This window comes from Gracilinanus agilis, chromosome X, assembly GCF_016433145.1.
Source record: "Gracilinanus agilis isolate LMUSP501 chromosome X, AgileGrace, whole genome shotgun sequence".
NCBI classification, from domain to species: domain Eukaryota; kingdom Metazoa; phylum Chordata; class Mammalia; order Didelphimorphia; family Didelphidae; genus Gracilinanus; species Gracilinanus agilis.
In genome coordinates, this window is record NC_058136.1 from 78,899,201 (window position 1) to 78,919,006 (window position 19,806).

General features: G+C 35.7%; 1 protein-coding gene across 1 annotated transcript in view; it reads left to right on the forward strand.

The window, feature by feature from the left end:
* Positions 1-18,183, forward strand: part of LOC123253805 (host cell factor 1-like) — a 34,077-nt gene extending 15,894 nt beyond the window's left edge. Inside the window, exons 11-26 of the mRNA XM_044682941.1 lie at positions 682-906; positions 1,431-1,535; positions 2,856-3,075; positions 3,536-3,678; positions 4,007-4,145; positions 4,951-5,171; positions 6,666-8,232; positions 9,175-9,335; positions 10,282-10,804; positions 11,327-11,644; positions 12,787-12,902; positions 13,010-13,150; positions 14,149-14,334; positions 15,630-15,927; positions 17,663-17,726; positions 17,935-18,183. Of these exons, the coding sequence (XP_044538876.1) occupies positions 682-906; positions 1,431-1,535; positions 2,856-3,075; positions 3,536-3,678; positions 4,007-4,145; positions 4,951-5,171; positions 6,666-8,232; positions 9,175-9,335; positions 10,282-10,804; positions 11,327-11,644; positions 12,787-12,902; positions 13,010-13,150; positions 14,149-14,334; positions 15,630-15,927; positions 17,663-17,726; positions 17,935-17,974 (4,467 nt within the window). The 3' untranslated portion in view covers positions 17,975-18,183. The remainder of the gene's footprint in view (positions 1-681; positions 907-1,430; positions 1,536-2,855; positions 3,076-3,535; positions 3,679-4,006; positions 4,146-4,950; positions 5,172-6,665; positions 8,233-9,174; positions 9,336-10,281; positions 10,805-11,326; positions 11,645-12,786; positions 12,903-13,009; positions 13,151-14,148; positions 14,335-15,629; positions 15,928-17,662; positions 17,727-17,934) is intronic.
* The last annotated feature ends 1,623 nt before the right edge of the window (positions 18,184-19,806 follow it).

A 19,806-nucleotide genomic window follows, 5' to 3' on the forward strand; every position in this document is an offset into this window, starting at 1 on the left:
AATACAGGTGATTTTGAAAGTAAAAATAAGACAGAAAATTATCTACTTGAACTTTTTTTTTTTAATTTGGGTCCATTTTCTTCTCTTTTTTTTTGAGATGAGTAGACTCACATGGTACCCTAAGATTTGGGGAATGAAGGGACAACATAAATTTTGAGGATTATTATAGTAACAGATTCTGGGAAAGTATCACTAATTGTTTCTTATTTCTTATTTGGTAATGTCTCAGGTAGATTGTCTTCTATTTTGGTGCTTCTATGTATGATATTTCTATGTAGTTCTTTATAGTAGTATAAATTTTTCCTTTTTATTTAAGAATTTTGTTTTCAACAGACTTTTAAGTTAAGCTGTGTCAGAACTGAACAAGCTTCCACACAGAGATGATCCTTTGGTACCTTAAGATTTTAAAACATTTTTTTCACAATAGCCCAATGAATTAGGTATTGCAAAAATAGTAACTCATTTTACAAATGAGGAAACTAAATCTCAGAGAGAAGTTTTACTTGTTTAAGTTTGAAGAATCTGAACTCTAGTTTTCCTGATTTGAAGTTTAGGACACTTAAGCTTCTGTAATGTTTTTGCAGAACTGAGGTTTTTATTGGAGCCAAATTACATAGAGTCCTTGCCCCCAATTTTATTTTTTCTTCCCTGCTCCCATTCATGGTGCTCTGTTTATACTAGGTGAGCAACCCAGCCACTCGAATGCTCAAGACAGCAGCTGCCCAAGTGGGGACATCTGTCTCATCAGCTAGCAGTACTCCTACCCGTCCCATCATCACTGTTCACAAATCAGGCACAGTGACTGTGGCCCAGCAAGCCCAGGTGGTGACCACTGTTGTGGGTGGAGTCACCAAGACCATCACACTAGTGAAGAGTCCAATTACTGTTCCAAGTGGCAGTGCTCTGGTGAGTGCTAGAGGTCTTACAAATGAAAATTATTTATACTGTTCTACCAACTGGTATTTTCTGGATTCATATTAGGTCACAGTGATCTCAGATTTAGTCTTTAGAACCTTAGAGACTATCTGATCTACACTGTTCATTTTATAAATGAGGAAACTGAGGCCAAAAAGATTAAAGTGAGTGGTGATAGGTAATAATAAGTAGTAGAAATAAGGAATTTTAGCCATGTGCTGACTCTAAATTCACTATTATTTCCCTTATATAAGATTAACTATGTCAGTATCATGGTAATTTGGAAAGGGTGCTGATTAGCAAATCACATTACTGCTTTGCAAATGAGCCTCAGTTTCCTTATCCTTAAAATGAGGATTATTATATTTGCAATACCTAAATTACAGCTATTTCTGAGAAGTTAGACCAGATAATCCCTAAATAATTATCTAAATCTATATTTGTTATCTTGATCTGTCTTCTAATTAAAGTTACTCTTCCCTTTTCTTTTCTTTTCCTTTCTTTTTTTTTCCTAGATTTCTAATCTTGGCAAAGTTATGTCAGTTGTGCAAACCAAACCAGTACAGACTTCAGCAGTAACAGGCCAGGCATCTACTAGTCCTGTGACACAGATCATCCAGGTAAACCATAGAACCTGTAAGTGAGATAACCTTCTCTTTCTCTAACTGTTCTACCTTTATTTTCTGTGCTTTCCAAAGTAGTATTTAGAAGTTTAAAAATCATGTCAGCAGCAGTGAATAAATCATCAAGACTGGAATTGAGACTACCTGGGTTCAAATTTCACCTCAAACATTTCCTAGCCATATGATCTGGTGTAAGACTTTGTTCTTCTGCTTTAGAATTGGTAGTTTGCTATCAATTCTAATACAGAAGGTAAGGGTTTTTAAAAAAAAGTAGGTATAGTCATACCTATAGTATATTTTGTATAGTCATACAAAACAATTCATACAGAATCCTTGTCCATAAAAAGGAAGGTGATAGTATGTCTTTGGTAGATATACTTTCTTTTGGAATTGTGTGTCATATTGATCTGAATTACTTTTTTGTTGTTGGTTATCTTTTTAATATTGTTATCACATAATTTGTTCTCTTAGTTCTGCTAATTTTACTTTGTGTCAGTTCACACAGATCTTTCCAGATTTTCTGTGTGAAACCATCTCTTTCTCTCCCATTAGATTGTAAACTTTTTGGGAGCAGGGACTGTCTTTTGTGTCTTTTTGTATCATTTGTGCTTAGCCACAGTGCCTGGCACATAATGCATTTTAATAAATGTTTATGATTGATTCATAATTTCTTACATCACATTAATATTCCATCACATTCATAATGTCATAATTTATTCAGCCATCCCATATTATTGTAATTTTGTACATTATTGGTTCATTTCTTCTTTTGTCTTCTTTGGGTATAGACCTGGTAGTGATATATCCCCCTGTGGAAGAAGAAGTACAGATAATAACTTTGGAAATAGTTTTAAGTTGCTTTCCAGAATGGTTGGACATGTTCTTGATTTATAATGGTTACTATATAAATTGTTCTTTTGTTCTACCTACTTTGCATTAATTCAAAATGAGTTTAAAAGAACTTTGACCTTTCCTCCAGCCTTTTATTCAGTTAATTTAAAACATGGTATCATCAATGGTTCTTTAGCTATATATGGAACAAAATGTTTATTGAAGAATCAAGAAAATATGGAGAAGTAGGTAGTGTGGTGAAGACAGGTTGTTAGAAATGGCTTTAAAAATATGGCTAACAAAAAAATTCATGCCACACCTTTATTAAACAAAGAAAGGAGATTCTCTACATGGGCATCAAAGAATTCAATTTTTTTTCCCCTTGATTCTTCCATAACCAGTCATACAGACCAAATAATTGAAGGGCTAAAGTAAATTCCAGGACTTCTTCTGGTATTTATCCTACTCTGCTTTTTTTCCCCTTAGACCAAGGGACCATTGCCAGCAGGGACCATATTGAAACTAGTGACTTCAGCAGATGGCAAGCCCACTACCATCATCACAACCACCCAAGCCAGTGGGACAGGAACCAAACCAACTATCCTAGGCATCAGCAGTGTCTCCCCTAGTACTACAAAACCTGGCACCACTACCATCATCAAAACTATTCCCATGTCAGCCATTATTACCCAGCCTGGAGCAACAGGTAGGAAATATTAAGCAAGAATTGTATGCTATATATCTCATTACAATTATTCTTCATGTAGCTAGGCAGCTTATGTTAGGTGATCCTCGTGGACACATTGAATTATAAAAGTTGTGGAGGCTGCTGAATAGTCTCAGAGAGGAAGTTAAAACAGAATTTATTTATTCTTAACTTTCCCCCACTTTTTCCTTTTAAAACTCAGGGACAAATGGTAGCACCTACAATTTGCCTTTAGAACTCTGGCTTGACAAATTGATGATAAATTTCTCCAGGTCAGAGACTTTTTAAATTACTCCTTTTTTGTCTAAGAAAGAGTATGCAAGTTAAGAAGAAATTGGTTATTTAGCAGGATATATAATAGGAGAGCTTAACTTACTGAGATTATGATGGGATAACTGCCTTTACAAATAGGAATTTCTGATAAGATAATTGCTTATTTCTTTGTTTTTCATTCTTCCAGGTGTAACAAGCAGCCCTGGAATCAAGTCTCCTATCACTATTATCACCACAAAAGTCATGACCTCTGGCACTGGAACGCCTGCCAAAATCATTACTGCTGTCCCTAAAATTACCACTGGTCATGGGCAGCAAGGAGTGACTCAGGTGATACAAACTCAGGGCCAAAACCTTATTTCCTCTTATTCTAGATGTGACTTGATTTTGGATTCTATTATGAGTTTTACTAATTATGTAATTATGCTAGACTTTACTACTTTTTTTTAAGCCCTTCAGACTTAGAAGTAATTAAATATCACTTCAAGGGCAAAAGAGTAGTAAGGGTTTGGTAAATGGATTAATTGAATCCACCTCAGAACTTTTTAGGAGTTTTTGAAATCTTAAAAAAACTATAAAAATAAATGACTTTTACAAATTATTATTTTTAATCTGTTATTTCTGAGGAGATTAGAAATTTTTGGTTTTGGTATTACAGGTTGTGCTGAAGGGAGCCCCAGGACAGCCAGGTACCATACTCCGCACAGTGCCCATGAGTGGAGTACGACTTGTTACCCCTGTCACAGTGTCAGCAGTTAAGCCAACAGTCACCACATTGGTAGTCAAGGGCACCACTGGTATGTAATCAGAAGATAAAGGAAGCTGGATTCATAAAGAGAAAGATTTTGTACTGAAATTCTTGTGCTCTAAAGGCTTAACCAAAAAACATTTTTTTTAATCCTTAGAATGAATATTGTGTGTTGGTTCCAAGGCAAGTGAGCAGTAAGACCAGGCACGGGGGGTTACATGACTTGCCCATAATCACATAGCTAGGAAATTTCTGAGATCAGATTTAAACCTGCTCTGTCCTGTTTCCACACCTGGCTTTCAGTCCTCTGAGCCACTGCTCCCTTTTTGTTGAAATCTTAAACACAACTCTTAAGTTTGGCACTGAATCTGCAACACTCCACAAGTTTATCCTGGTGATATTTAATTTAATTTATAACATTTCTTCATGGTTATAGCATTCATGTTCTATCCCTTCTCTCCTTCCACCCCCTTCCATAGCCCACACACAATTCCACTGGGTTTTACATGTATCATTGTGTCCTGGTGATAATCCTGAAATGTTTTTCATTTTAAGAAACTAAAGTTTGTTACTTAGCTTTGAGGCTAGTTTCTTTGACATTGCACAAATGTTTGTTGGTTGCATTCATTCATATACATACATTACTCTTAGTGCATGTGATTTAAGTGCTTAGTCCCTGTAATTGCTCTCTTTTGATTATATACTATAGATTTATTCAGTTAAGTATCTTCTTATAGATCTATATGGAGTTTTCATACCTGCTCTTCAGAGAGCAAGATTTACCCATGGAACTAGTAATACTATAGACCTGCGTTCAAAGAGCATCTTCATTTCTCTGGTATCTTTTTCTCTAGGTGTTACCACATTAGGGACTGTAACAGGCACTGTGTCTACCAGCCTTGCTGGAACCAGTGGACATAATGTTAGTGCTTCCCTGGCTACTCCTATTACTACCTTGGGCACCATTGCTACACTTTCAAGTCAAGTGATTAATCCTACAGCCATTACTGTTTCATCAGCACAGACTACAATAACAGCAGCTGGGGCTCTTACCACTCCCACCATTACTATGCAGGTAAGGGGTTATAATTCTGTTGTCATCACCTTTTTATCATGCTTGTTTCCTCAATTTAAAATTGGAAGGGGGAAAAATAATAATAATATTACACCCCCATTTTGACAAGGCTATATAAAAGGGACTTAAATTCAAGATTAATTTATTATTGCTTGTTAGGACCATTATGAAGAAAGCATTGTGAATATCTTTTGAATTTTGACTCATATATTATGAGTTTGACTTTAAATAAAAAGTTTTATGTCTTTTTAATATTGTTTTTTCAAGTTATCCCAAGGAAACTCGGAGTTACTTAAAATATCTAATGGGTTCTAACACAAAGGAGAATATTTTAACAGTATATATAAAAAAACTTAACATGATGTGTCAGTTCATATTAATTCATGTGTTAATAAACTTTCACATAAAATCAGAAAAGATTAAAAATCAACCAGAATGCCAAAATATTAGATTATTAATAACTTGGGATTCATTATTAGGTGTATTTATGATACAATAAATTTTCTTTCAGCCTGTTTTTTTTCTAATCAATTTTACCAACTACAATAATTGATCAAATCAGAAAAATTAAAGAGATATGGCAAAAGTATTATTAAAAGTTTGCTGCTACACTGTATTGAATTGGATACCATATAAAGAAGAAACAACACTATATTGCTACTAGTTTCTATATTAATATTTTTGTTATATTTATTAATATTTCATGAGTCTTGTCAAAATTATTTAAACACATGATAAATTTTAAAATCTAATTTTTAATCCTAAATATGATAGATTGAAACTTTTTAAATCCTCATCCAAAAAATTTTTTTAAGTAAGGGAAGTTATTGCATGTCATCTTAGACAGAAAGTTCTATCATCAATCACATTATGTTTGCCCAGTCTCTGGTAGGTGCCAGGGATACCAAACAAAATGGCTATAAAAAATAAATGCAAAGTAGATAGTTGTATGTAATAAAAATCTTAACATTTAAAGTTTTCAGAAAGTAGGGAAAAGATATGTTAATGATTATGGTGATCAGAACATATTTTTTTCACAGCAGTGGTATGAGGAATTTAGGATGTAGGAAGAACATAGAATAAAATTGAAAAAGGTAGATTAAGATAGGTTGTTCAGAACTTTTTGAAAGCCAAATCTGAGTGACTGAAAAGAGCAACAGAAATATGGAAATTCAAAAGAAGGGAAATAGCATTTTGGGGAGGAAAAAAAGCACGTACTCTGAGTCAGAAGTCCCTGCAAAGCAAACTCTCTCATTCTCTATTTCATTAAACAGAATATTAAATTTTGAATAAATTTCAATATAAACTAAATGGATTAGCACTGCTTCCTATTGCATAGGATTTTAAGTCTAATATATACATATGTAATTGTAGAAACAAAAAAATCACTTCACCTAGCCCAGGTAAAAATGGATATTAAAATAAAAGGAAGATATTTGTTATATAGATGTTAACTATTAATCTTTTTGCTTCCATATTCATTTTCCTCACTAGCCCGTCTCTCAGCCCACTCAGGTGACACTGATTACAACACCAAGTGGTGTAGAGGCCCAGCCAGTGCATGATCTCCCAGTCTCCATCTTGGCCTCACCTACTACAGAGCAACCTACTGCCACAGTTACAATTGCTGACTCGGGCCAGGGTGACATGCAGCCTGGTACTGTGACTTTGGTGTGTTCTAACCCACCATGTGAAACACATGAGACAGGTACCACCAATACAGCTACCACAAGTATGGTAGCCAACCTTGGGAGCTTGTCACAGTCCACGCGGGTCCAATTCATCTGTGACAGTCAGGACATTTCAACAGTTGGGCAACAAAATGGTAGTATGATACAGGTCTGCTCTGACCAACCTTGTGAGACCTCTGAGGCAGGCATTACCAGCACTTCCACAGTAATCAGTGCCAATTTAACAAGCCCTTTAACTATGGGCTTAGGACAAATTTTGTGCTTAAGTTCTCCATATGAGAGCCATGAAACAGATACCACCAATACAGCCATATCTAGCATTAGTGGGCCAAATGTCTGCTCCAATCCCCCATGTGAGATTCATGAAACAGGAACCACTAGTACAGCAACTATAGCCACATCTAGCATGGATGCCAGGCTTCCAACACCTAGTAACCCTCAGCATGAAAAATATATCCACATGGGTGATAGTCTAACTTCAGCTCAACCTAGCATGAGTGGGGAGCTCAAAGGATCTTGGTCTACCACCAAGGATTCTTGCCAAGCCAATCAGAGTAGTTCAACCAACATTGCCCTAACTATGAAATCCACAGCAACCACAATTCAGGATTGCCAAAAGTTCTCATTCGAAGAGGTCACCACTAATAGTAATACTAAGGAACTAACTGTTACTCAAATTATTAAAGCTGAGCAAACAAGCCCACCTGTGATAGACAGTATGATAGGTTCAAAGCCTGAAAGGTCAGCCAGTTCGCATTCTGAGGCATATCACATTCCCAAAACCAGTGCTCCTACCATTGGACAGTTAAATGTAGATGCCCCAGAACCCACTGAGATACAGATAACCTCTAAGCATGAGTGCTCAATACATAAAGACGATTTGACCAACACTACTGTAACTATGAAAGCCACAGAAATACAGGGTCCTGTGGCTGCTATACCTCTCCTTTGTTCTGATCCTTTTTGTGAAACTTATGAGACCAGCACTTCTTCATCTTTCGACAATATTCAACAAGTATACTACCAGCCATCAGGTGAAATCCAAAAAACAAAAAATACAGCTACTAGTGCAACCTCCACTATGGTTATTAGTCATCCAAATAATGTTCAGCAGAGTAGCACCACAGAGGCAATCATTAATGAGAACCAAGATCCTCCCTGTGATTCCAGCTCCCTCAAACAAACCTTGGAGCAAGTTTCCGATTTGGTGGTATCGCCACTAACAGCCACAACTATTCCCAGGAGCACACACCCCTCAGGAATCCCATCACCTGGACAAAAGTTCTGTTCTAATCCCCCATGTGAAACCCATGAGACGGGGACCACGCATACAGCCACTACTGTTACTTCAAATATGGGCTCCAATGAAGGTGAGTAGTTTTTTTTGCTTCATAAAGTGATTTAATAAGTAAAATGAACAGAGAAGGAATTTGTACAATTTAAGTACTTGGACAGCCATCATCATATACTTAAAACATTTTAAAAATTTTGAAGTTAAGATAAAAGTTCACTGATGTAAAGGGTAAAATTATGGTTGGACTGAATATTCAAGAGTTTGGTCTCCAGGAATTAAGTACTTAATTCCAAATTAAAGACTCAAGTCAGAGTGACTTTTATGTCAGTTTATTTACAAATAAGAGAGATAATTACTGTGGCCTGCTTAAAACCAGGCAGGGTTTCAGAGGCCCCAGCAAAGAGGCTTACAGAGGTTAATTAAACAAGGCTTCTAGCCAGGAAGCCTCCAAGACAAAGGGCCTCTCCGGAGGCTAGTGCCTCCAGAAAGCCAAGGAAAGGGAGTCTGCCTTTTCACTCTCTCATATGCCAGTCCAAATGGAAGCAGTCTGAGGTCTCAAGTCCAAATTCCTCCAAGGCCAAGTTCAGAGGGGAAAAACCTCCTCACAGAGAGTTACCATCATATTTAAAAGACAGTTATTTGCGGCACTTCCTATGTCTACCTTCCACTTAAACATGGACAAATGGCAGCTTAAACTTTTTTTCAGACTGCCTACTGGGCAGTCAGTTGTTTTTTGATTTGTCACTCACTAACACATATGGGACATAGACCTCCCTCCCCCATTTAAGGATTAAGTGGGGGTGTATACATTCCTGGCAGCTAAAATCTAGAGAATAATAAGGGAGAGTTAATCTCTAATCATACTGATAGAAAAGCTTGAATAGTAAAAAAAAATAAGGTTTTCTAACTCTTGATATGTTTTATTAAATCATTCTTTCCTATTTGCAGATTTTTTCTTTATCCCCTAGCAGTTTTAAGTTTTTAGGAAACACTCACTACATCTTTCCTTCTTTCACAGCTCCTCCACCTGCTGCAAATGGTCAAGAAGAATTAGGAATCACACAAGAAACTTCTGTGATTACTACCAGTTCCAGTAGTGCAACAACAGCCTTCTCTACCCCGTCTCGAGCAGTGACCACTGTGACTCAGTCTACATTGGTTCCCAGCCCTTCAGTTCCAGTGAGAACAAACCCTTAACTCTAAATGGAGTTAGATATTACTTAGTTTCCTATCTACAGCCTTTGTTTTTGATTTTCTAGGAATAATTTATTCTTCTAACTGTAGAATTCAATGACATGAAGTTGTTGTCACTACTGTGATTTGTTGATAATTAATAATTTTTAATTGTTAACATTTATATAATCCTTTAAGATTTTCAGATAATTTCACTTATATCATTTTTTTAAAATTTCCATTCTTTTTTTAAAATCTCTTATCACTTAACAGGTAAGACATAATGACTTGTTCTTGAAGTTCAGTGTTTCATTTTTTAAAATATACATCAAACTACCTTTTCATTTATATTTCAGTTAAGTGGTGTTTATGCTAGAGTTGGAAGCTAATTGGGCAAAATAAATCTATTCCCCTTAGTTATTTTTTTAATCAGTGATTTGGATAAACATGCAAATGGTTCATTTATGTCAGATTATTCAGTTTATCATATTTTAGGGATAGCTAAGTAAATCCAAAAATATCTCAATAAGAATTTTCTCAACAGTTTGAAAGTGCCCTTGGATTTTTAGGGAATCCAAATAGGGATTATTATTTATGGAAATAATAGGTAATTAATAGAAAAATAATTTTCCTCTATTGCCCCTTGTTCATGCCCTCTAGAACATATTTAAGTTTTTAGAAAAACACTGATAAGTTCCATCAGCATATTTGAAAGACTTGAGACCTTGAGAATTTTTTAAAGAAACTGGATGTGAAAATATGGAGATGAAGAAACTTGAGCGGTATTTGCTAGCTATTTTATATATTTGAAGAAGTAATTTTTTTAAAAAGAATAATGGTTTTTCACTAAAAAATGATTACTTAAAAGGCAAAAGCTAATTAACCATTTGAATAGCATTAGACAAACATTGTTGTCACCTTCTCTCTGATATAGACATTTATTCTTTTCTAGAATATCTCATTAATGATGGAAACACCACCAGAGGAGAAGACTAACAAAATTCCTGACCCAGATGCAATTTCAGGAACTGTATCTAGCACAGAGGCATCTCTTTCTGCATTACATGCCTTAGACTCAGATGAAGCAAAAACTAATAAGCAAGAGCAAAACCACAAATCATTACTACCATCACAACTTCTACATCCCACTGAGTGCCCAGTGTCTCCCATGGAGGAACAGCCCCAGTCTTCTGAGAGCCAGATTGTTGTGGATGCAAATAACACAAAAAAACCTCTACCATATCAGGACTCTAACAATTCAGCTGTTTTGACTGAGGTGGATCAGTTTTCTCTGCCTCATGAATTGATGGCTGAGGGACATGTGGGCACCTCCACACTAATGGTTTCAGGACTTTCCCCAGAAGAGCTTGCAGTCACTGCAGCTGCTGAGGCTGCAGCCCAGGCAGCAGCCACTGAGGAAGCCCAGACTTTGGCCATACAAGCTGTGTTACAGGCTGCCCAGCAAGCTGTAATGGGTAAGTGCTAGTTAAATTTTGATAATCCAGAATGTTTTAAGAAAAGAGTGAGAGAATACTTATATTTATATCATGTTACTTGATTTTACTTTGTAGAACAAAAGTTTTTAGAACTTTAAAGTAGAAAGTGTACAAAATATATTTAAAGGATCATTAAAATGGTATTTTCAGATATAAGAAATATTCTCATGGTAATAGAGAACTTAGCAAATTTTCTTGAATTTCCATTAAGACAAACCTATGGCAAAGCCATTTGTCATTCTGTGACATAGCCGTGAAGTCCCTTTTGTATTGATAAGAGACATGCCACAAGAATACAAGTCTATCAAGGACTATAGACTGATTTGATTGACTCATAATCATTGGGATTGTATTATTTTATATTTAGAAATACATTCATCTATCTACATTTAAAAGGCATTGGAATAAATGATAACATAACACTAAGCATTTTAGGCCCGTTGAATCTTGCCATCTCTGAATTAATCTTAAAGATTGTGTTAAATAACATTTCTTGGACAGGTACTTCAGGGGAACATATGGACACATTGGACCCAGGAATGGCACCAGCAGAACTGAGGCACCTACCCACTGAAGCCCAAGAGGGTCAGTCTTCTGCGATTCCCATTGTGTTGACCCAGCAAGAGCTTGCTGTCCTGGTTCAACAGCAACATCAGTTGCAGGAGACCCAGACCCAGACACAACAGCAACCTGTCCCTTCAGAGGCCCTGGCTCCTGCTGATAGTCTCAATGATCCAACTGCTGAGAATAGTAACCTCAGCGATACAGCCAGTGCTGTTACCAGCACAGTAACTCTTATGCCTTCTGCAGGTACAGGAAATAAAGCAATTTTCTTCCACATCATCCAGCAAGTATTTATGAAGTACCTATTTTATGCCAGAAATTGTGTTGTTGGGGATAAAAGTGTAAAAAAAATAAATCCTTTCCTATTTGTATGCAAAGCGCATACACTCTAAGAAGGGAAACAAGAAGATATATTTATGTATAAATCCAAAGTAGTTGAATACAAGGTATTTGGAGAGGAATGGCACTTTGTATTTGGAATCAGGAAAGATTACTTGTAGAGATAGGATCTGTGCTATACTTTGATAAGGAATTTTTTGAGGCAGAGATGAAGTTTCTTATTCATGGAAAACTTATTACCAGTTAATAAATTCCAATAATACTATTAATTTTAGGATGAGGGAAGATTAAGTAGTTTGTGTTTCTCTACAGAAGAGGAAATGATTCATTAGGTTTAATATTAATGTATACCATCTAGTTTCCTTAATCAATTTGGAAGAATGGAAAGATTAGGAATCAAAAATTTGTGCCTGAAGACACATTTTATTTGTACATGTACTTTGAAAGTACAAGCCATTTCAGGATAAGAGATCTCCAGTCTTATCTGATTTCACTTAATTAAAAAGAAAAAATTAGAATTTAGGGAGAGAATTGCTTTGCTTCTAGAATTTTTTTATAAGAAGGACACATTCTCCTGGGATAGTCCCATGTATTTAAGTGTCATGAGAGCAGGGAACCAGAAGATAAAATTGCTTTAGCCTTGAAAAATAAGTCTCACAAGGAACAAGAAGCAAGAATAAGAAATAATGTTACTTCATTCCCATATGTGTAATCTTGGGTATATTATTTATTTGTTTGTTTTTATTCTTTGCCTGTGCCTTCTGGATCAATTCCAAGACAGAAGAGCAGTTTACAGGTTAGGCAGTTGGGGCTAAATCACTTGCCCAGGGTCACAGCCTGGAAGTGTCCAAGGTTAGATTTTAATTCAGGACCTACTATCTTTAGCCCTGACTTTCTATTGAGTCACGTTTGCCCTAACTAATTGATTTTTAAGATCTTTCTTCATTCCAAAAGTTAATATAACTACAGTAAAAAAAGGAGAAATGTTTTATTAAGTTAAAGCAGGTAAAGCAGTAACTAAATATTAGAACTTCCTTTTGACATCTATCTTTCACTAGGTCTGCCAGCATCCAATACATTTGTGACCCTTTCACCTACAGTTGTAGCCAGCCCAGCCAAACTGCAGGCTGCAACTGCCTTGACTGAAGTAGCCAATGGTGTTGAGTCAGTATCGGTGAGTTAAAAATTATGGAGTTGGTGGTATTGTATCCCCTTTGGGATCTAAAGGGTGGGACCCTATATTTAGAACAATTTCTATTATCAATACATTTTTTCCTCTAGAAAACTGACTTACCATCATCCCCATCTATCAAAGCACCAGTGAAGAAGGAAAACCAGTGGTTTGATGTGGGCGTCATCAAAGGCACCAGCATGATGGTGACTCACTATTTCTTGCCACCTGATGATGCTTCATTTATGGATGTAAGTCTCCCATTTGTGAACTTCTAAAAGCAGTAGAGAGACAGATTGGAAACCACTATGGTAGAAAACTAGGATAGATTTAAATGTGCCTTTTATTTCACAGGTGATTTATTGATTGATAGAAAAATTTAATTAGTTATTTATCTGGGATACAAGGGATTTTTGAGAAAAGAACCAAAAATATTAATTCTTTTTTTATTTATCTATTTTGCCTGGTCCCTGAGGCAAAACCAAGCTTTAAGAAAGTTTCTGAACTTGATAAAATATTTGTTTTCAGATGATTTATAATGTGCTAGGAAACATTTATCTAATGGTAACTTATAGTTATTAAGCTATATGGTTTAAAGTTAAGAGAGATACACTTATTTGAAATTTGAAGGAACGGGAAAGGCTAAATATAATGATGGGAATGTTCTTGAAAGTCAGTTTTTGAAAGAATAACAAATTTCTATCATGGCTTTTTGGTTTTTTTTCAAAATTGAAATTTTTTATTTTTAATTGACTTAGAGTATTTTTCCATGGTTATGTGATTCATTTCTTTTCCTCTCCTACTCCTCCCCTCCCCCCAGCCAACAAGTAATTCCATATTTTTTTTTACATATGTCATTGATCAAGACCTATTTCCATATCATTAGGGTGATCACATAGAGCCTACAGGAGTAATAATTTCTAAGGGATGGTAGGAATAAGGACTCTACCCATCACCTTTCTACCTTGGAATTATGGTAGTTATCATATTGGGGATATGATAGGGGAAAGAGGTGGTCAAGAGAATATGAATTTTATCATGGTCAATACTGAAGTATTAACAAAGCCAGGAAGGGACAGATTTTCAGTGATTAATGAGCATGGCAAGTGCATCCATTCAAAATTTCTAGAATATCTTCCTTGTGTTCTAACTATCTAGGAAGAAAGTTTAAATCTCAAAATGGTTTGTAATCTTTGTCATATGATAGATGAGGTTTAAAACTTCTCTTTTTGTATTTTTCATCTTCTAGTATGATTCCAGTACTATCCCTGACTATAGCCAGTTTAAAAAACAGGAACTGCAACCAGGAACAGCCTATAAGTTTCGAGTAGCAGGGATCAATGCCTGTGGCCAGGGGCCCTTCAGTGAGATTTCAGCCTTTAAGACATGTCTTCCTGGTTTTCCTGGGGCCCCCTGTGCCATTAAAATCAGCAAAGTGAGTATTTTCTCAGGGAATTACTCTTTTCCTTTCTTAGTAATTGGTTAGTTTATACATTGATATAAAACTATGTGTAGTTGTTAAGGAGATCAAAGAAATAGATTTATTAATTCCTGCCATTGTGGCCTGCATAGAGTAAATCACTTTTCCCTGAATCATAGCCATCTAATATTTCTAAGACCGCAGCAGAATATAATATATAGGAAGACACTAATAGTTTTAATATCACTCTAATGGTGGGTAGTAGAAACAGGATGATTAATCTGGTAGTAATAGTAAATAATAGTAAGGCAGAAATACATATTTCTTTGTAAGGAGGAATATGATATGGTCAAAGACATTCTAGATTAGAAATCAGATGATAAGTTTGAATCTCAACACTGCCTGCTAGATATCCATTTTCCTCAATTTTATGGGTTTTTTAAGATTAAGTTTATTTAATTAACTAATTTAGAATAATTTACTATGGTTACATGATTCATGTTTTTTCCCTCCTCCCTCCCTCTCCAATAGCCAACGAGCAATTGCACTGGGTTTTACATTAGTCATTGATCAAGACCTATTTCTGTATTATTAATATTTGCACTAGAGTGATCTTTGGAGTCAACATCCCCAATTCATATCCCCATCGAACCATGTGATCAAGGAAATATTTTTCTTCTGTGTTTCTGCTCCCACAGTTCTTTCTCTGGATGTGCTTAGCATTCTTTCTCATAAGTTCCTCAGAATTGTCCTGGATCATTGCATTGCTGCTGGTAGAGAAGTCAGTTACATTCGATTGTGCCACAGTATGTCCGTCTCTGTATATAATGTTCTCCTGGTTCTACTCCTCTCACTCTGCATCAATTCCTGGAGGTCTTTCCAGTTCACATGGAATTCCTCCAGTTCATTATTCCTTTTAGCATAATAGTATTCCATCCCAGTTGAAGGACCCATTTTCCAATTTTTTGCCACCACAAAGCGTGGCAATAAATATTTTTGTACAAGTCTTTTTCCTTATTATCTCTTTTGGGTATAAACCCAGCAGTGGTATAGCTGGAACAAAAGGTAGGCAGTCTTTTAAAACCCTTTGGGCATAGTTCCAAATTTCCTTCCAGAATGGCAATTTTATGTTTATAAAGTTAGAATTAGAATATAATCCTGCCTCTAAAATAACTTTAAATTATAATCCAATGAGTCTGTATCTATTTCATACATATATGTGGAAGATGACTATTCTAGAATTTGGAATTTTCTAAAATTGCATCTGAAATTTTCTGACTTCCCTTTTTCTCCATTTCCATTCTCTATAGAACCCAGATGGTGCCCATCTTACCTGGGAACCGCCTTCAGTGACTTCAGGCAAAATCATTGAATATTCTGTGTATCTTGCCATACAAAGCTCTCAGTTAAGTGAACCAAAGAATTCAGTCCCAGCTCAGCTAGCTTTCATGCGTGTCTACTGTGGGCCCAATCCATCCTGTTTAGTGCAGTCTTCCAGTCTTTCTAGTGCTCACATTGACTATACCACTAAGCCTGCTATCATCTTCCGAATTGCTGCCCGAAATGAGAAGGGCTATGGTCCTGCCACACAAGTCAGATGGCTACAAGGTGAGTATTATCCACATGTCCCTTTTGGATATGTTAGGAAGTAGGAATCTTGTTACCCAGTGAAGATGTTAGTTGTATTTCTCATAAAAAAGAAGCAGTTATGTACTAGAAATATATAATCAGGATAACCAAGTTCAAGCATTAGTTCTCTTCCACCTTAGTCATTTAATTTTGGGGATTCATTTTCTCAGCTATAAAATAAAGGTTTTTTTCTTAGATTACATTTTAAGGATAGGTCTTCATTATTTTAAATTGAATAACAAATTTCCCTTTGTTTAGCCATTTTTTTTTTAGTTTCTATAAGTAGTCTTTTGCACAATGACCAGGGAACTGTGGGAAGATTTTAAAAATGCAGGTTTTCTTTTTTTTTTCAATTCTAACTTTTTGTTGTAACCACTCTAAATATTCCTTCAGCATTTATTTATTTGTTTGTTTGTTTTTTAGGCATTTATTAATATTTATTTTTTTGAAAGTTAACATGGTTACATAATTCATGCTCTTACTTTCCCCTTCACTCCCCCCCACCCAACTCCCCCTCCCCCAACTTTCCCCTTTCCCCTATGGCAGATGTGTATTTCCATCGGTTTTAACATATGTCATTGATCAAGACCTATTTCCAAATTGTTGATAGTTGAATTGGTGTGGTAGTTTCGAGTCTACATCCCTAATCATGTCCGCCTCAACCCATGTGTTCAAGCAGTTGTTTTTTCTTCTGTTTCCACCCCTGTAGTACTTTCTCTGAATGTGGGTAGCGTTCTTTTTCATAAATTCCTCAGAATTGTCCTGGGTCATTGCATTGCTGCTGGTACAGAAGTCCATTACATTCTATTGCACCACAGTGTATTGGTCTCTGTGTACAATGTTCTGCTGGCTCTGCTCCTTTCTCTCTGCATCAATTCCTGGAGGTCTTTCCAGTTCACATGGAATTCCTCCAGTTTATTATTCCTTTGAGCACAATAGTATTCCATCACCAGCATATACCACAATTTGTTCAGCCATTCCCCAATTGAAGGGCATACCCTCCTTTTCCAGTTTTTTGCCACCACAAAAAGCTCAGCTATAAATATTTTCGTACAAGTCTATTTATCTATGATCTCTTTGGGGTACAAACCCAACAATGGTATGGCTGGTCCTTCAATATTTAGGTCAGAGATCAGGTTCAAATCTATAGTTAGAAACTTTCTAGTTTTGTGACCTGGGCAAATCACTTAACTAACCCCAACTCCCTAGCCCTTACTTTTCTTGCTGAGAACCAATACTTAAGTGTCAATTAAAAAACAAAGTATTTTTCTGATGCATTCCTGGACTGATAAGGAGAACAAGCTGCACATACAGAGAACTATGATCAGAAAATAAGTTGAAATTAAATCAGGTTTATGTAATTGAATTAAGTCATATAAGATTCTTTGTGATCTCATTTGGGGTTTTCTTGGCAAAGATACTTGAAGTGGTTTGCCATTTCCTTCTCCATTTGACAGATGAGAAAACTGAGGCAAACATATTTAAGTGATTTGCCCAGTGTTACACAGGGGCTAGATTTTAAATTAGGTCATACCTCTCTCTACTACTCCATTAATATTAATGTATTTATAATGTATTTAAGTATATAAGTAATGTTTGGATGTAGTTATTATTGACTCATTCCATCTTTGAGCTTTAGGGTTCAAATTTTTCTTCTCTTTTAGTGCTTTCTCACAATCATTGATCTTTTAAATCTTGCCAACTTTTATTATAGAATCTGGTAAAGATGGCTCTAATGTGAAGCGTGCCAACAAGCGACTCTTGTCATCTCCTGAAATGTAAGCAGAAACCCTTCAACTGAGATTCGTGGGGGTAGGGAAAGTCAGAGCAAAACTATGGGAGGAGGGAGAAATGTCAAGTGCTAATTTTGAATTGAGATACCCTAAGCACTGACTAGAGATGATCATAGACATATTACCCCAAGCCCTTGAAATGCAAACATAACAGTCACATTCCTACACTAATTTTTCTTCCCTCCCTACCAAGGAAATCGGCTCCAAAGAAATCCAAGGCTGATGGTCAGTAAAAGAAGGCTGATGATCTAATCCCTTCTCATGCAGGAAGCTCCATCCTAACTTTGATCCTCAACTCTACTTTGGAGGCACCATTTGCCACCTCTCAACTGTGTATTGTATGAGCTGCTCGACACTTTATCTTACCATTTTTCTTTGTTGGGTGAAGTCACAGAATACAATTTATTTCGAAGAAAGCACATGTTATCATTGGGGTTAAGATTCAGAAAATGGTCAAATATAATTTAACACTGCTATATTATAGCTTTCCTCATCTCTATGGTTTTTTAAATTATTTTAGCTGCTAACTCAGATTATTTTAAGTCTGGAAAGACTGAGAATAAAGGTGATAAGGACATTTATTTACCTCAGTCAATCCTTCTGGTCCATGTAAGTTCAGCTGTTCACTGTGAAGACAATTTTTCTTGCACTTCATTCAAAGAGAGGATATATAAACACTTCTTTTTTTAAAAAGACAAAAAGAATTACTCATTCTTGCTGGCAGCAAAATTGGGGGTATGTTGATCCCCATATTATTTATTCCTGAGAATAATGTTCCATCCTTTAGTATATAACAAGTATCGAAAGTGAATTTTCTTATTAATCACTTTCTTGGTCAGTCCCCACTTTTTTTATCCTTATGTATTTAAGCATTTAGATATTTTACATTTATTTAATTTTATCCCCTACTCATTAGCAAGTCAGCAGAAAATTAAGATTATCTCTGTCTTTCCCCAAAATCATATATCTTATTTGCTATATGAATATTACTTTCTGTGCTAATATTACAACTTGAGGTTGTTTTGGGTCATGGGCAGATTTTCATCAATAAAGATGGAAGGCCCACCAGTTAAAACCCTATAAGGGTCATAGGAAAGAGGCAATGTAATCTAAAAAAGTTGAAGTAGATAGAAAGATGTTACAATTTTACACTCTTTTTATGTGAGGTACTTAATTTTATTTTTTGCCAACTCTATCTAGGATGAGTTTTTGTTTTTTTAGTAGGAGCATTGAAGGAGGAAAGCCAGTGGGTACTTGAACTAGAATGAGAAAAGTAGCTTCCATTCTATCCACTTGAGAACTGCCTACAGAAGATTCATTGACATCATTAAGAAAGTGTTTTGGGAGGGAAGTAGGGAGGGCTGTTTTGATTTATTATTGGATTTGGTATTTTGTTTTTAATTTTTCCTCTCTTTATCTTTTCTGGATTAAACACAGCAAATTTTTTTAAAGCATAACTTGTATTATTCCCAAATGAGAGAAGAAATGCTTTTAGTTAGTTTATTCTATTCCATGTAGCCCCAATCCACAAAGATCAGGTCTAGATAGAAAATAAAATAACATATAGTGAAGAAAACAAAAGAAGAAAGCTAAATCTTGAGCAAACATTACATGAACAAATTAAAGAGGGGGAAACTGGGTGTTGAATTGAAAAATATTTAATTTAATGGGTATCTCAACCATTGTAAGGAGAAAACAGAATGCAGGTTGTAATAAGGAATGCATCATAAGCTAGAAAATTCCACAAATTCATATTGTTTATTTCTCATCTTAGTCGCTGAGTAGGATTAAATAATATAAAAAAATGTGAGGTTCCAGGAAGAACATCTTCATACCTTGTTGTTAAAATTGTTAATAATGTATAAATTCCATTCCCCAAATGTAATCTGTTTGGAAGCCCAACATAGAATTTTGTCTTTATTTCTAGTAAATTGGAAAGAAATAGTTCCTCCTTTCCTGCATCCTTTTACACTAGTCAGCCCTACCACTGATCTTCCTTCCACAGCCCCACTGAGCTTTAGAGTCTCTATTCTTTTGTATTATAATTATTTCACTGTGAAATATT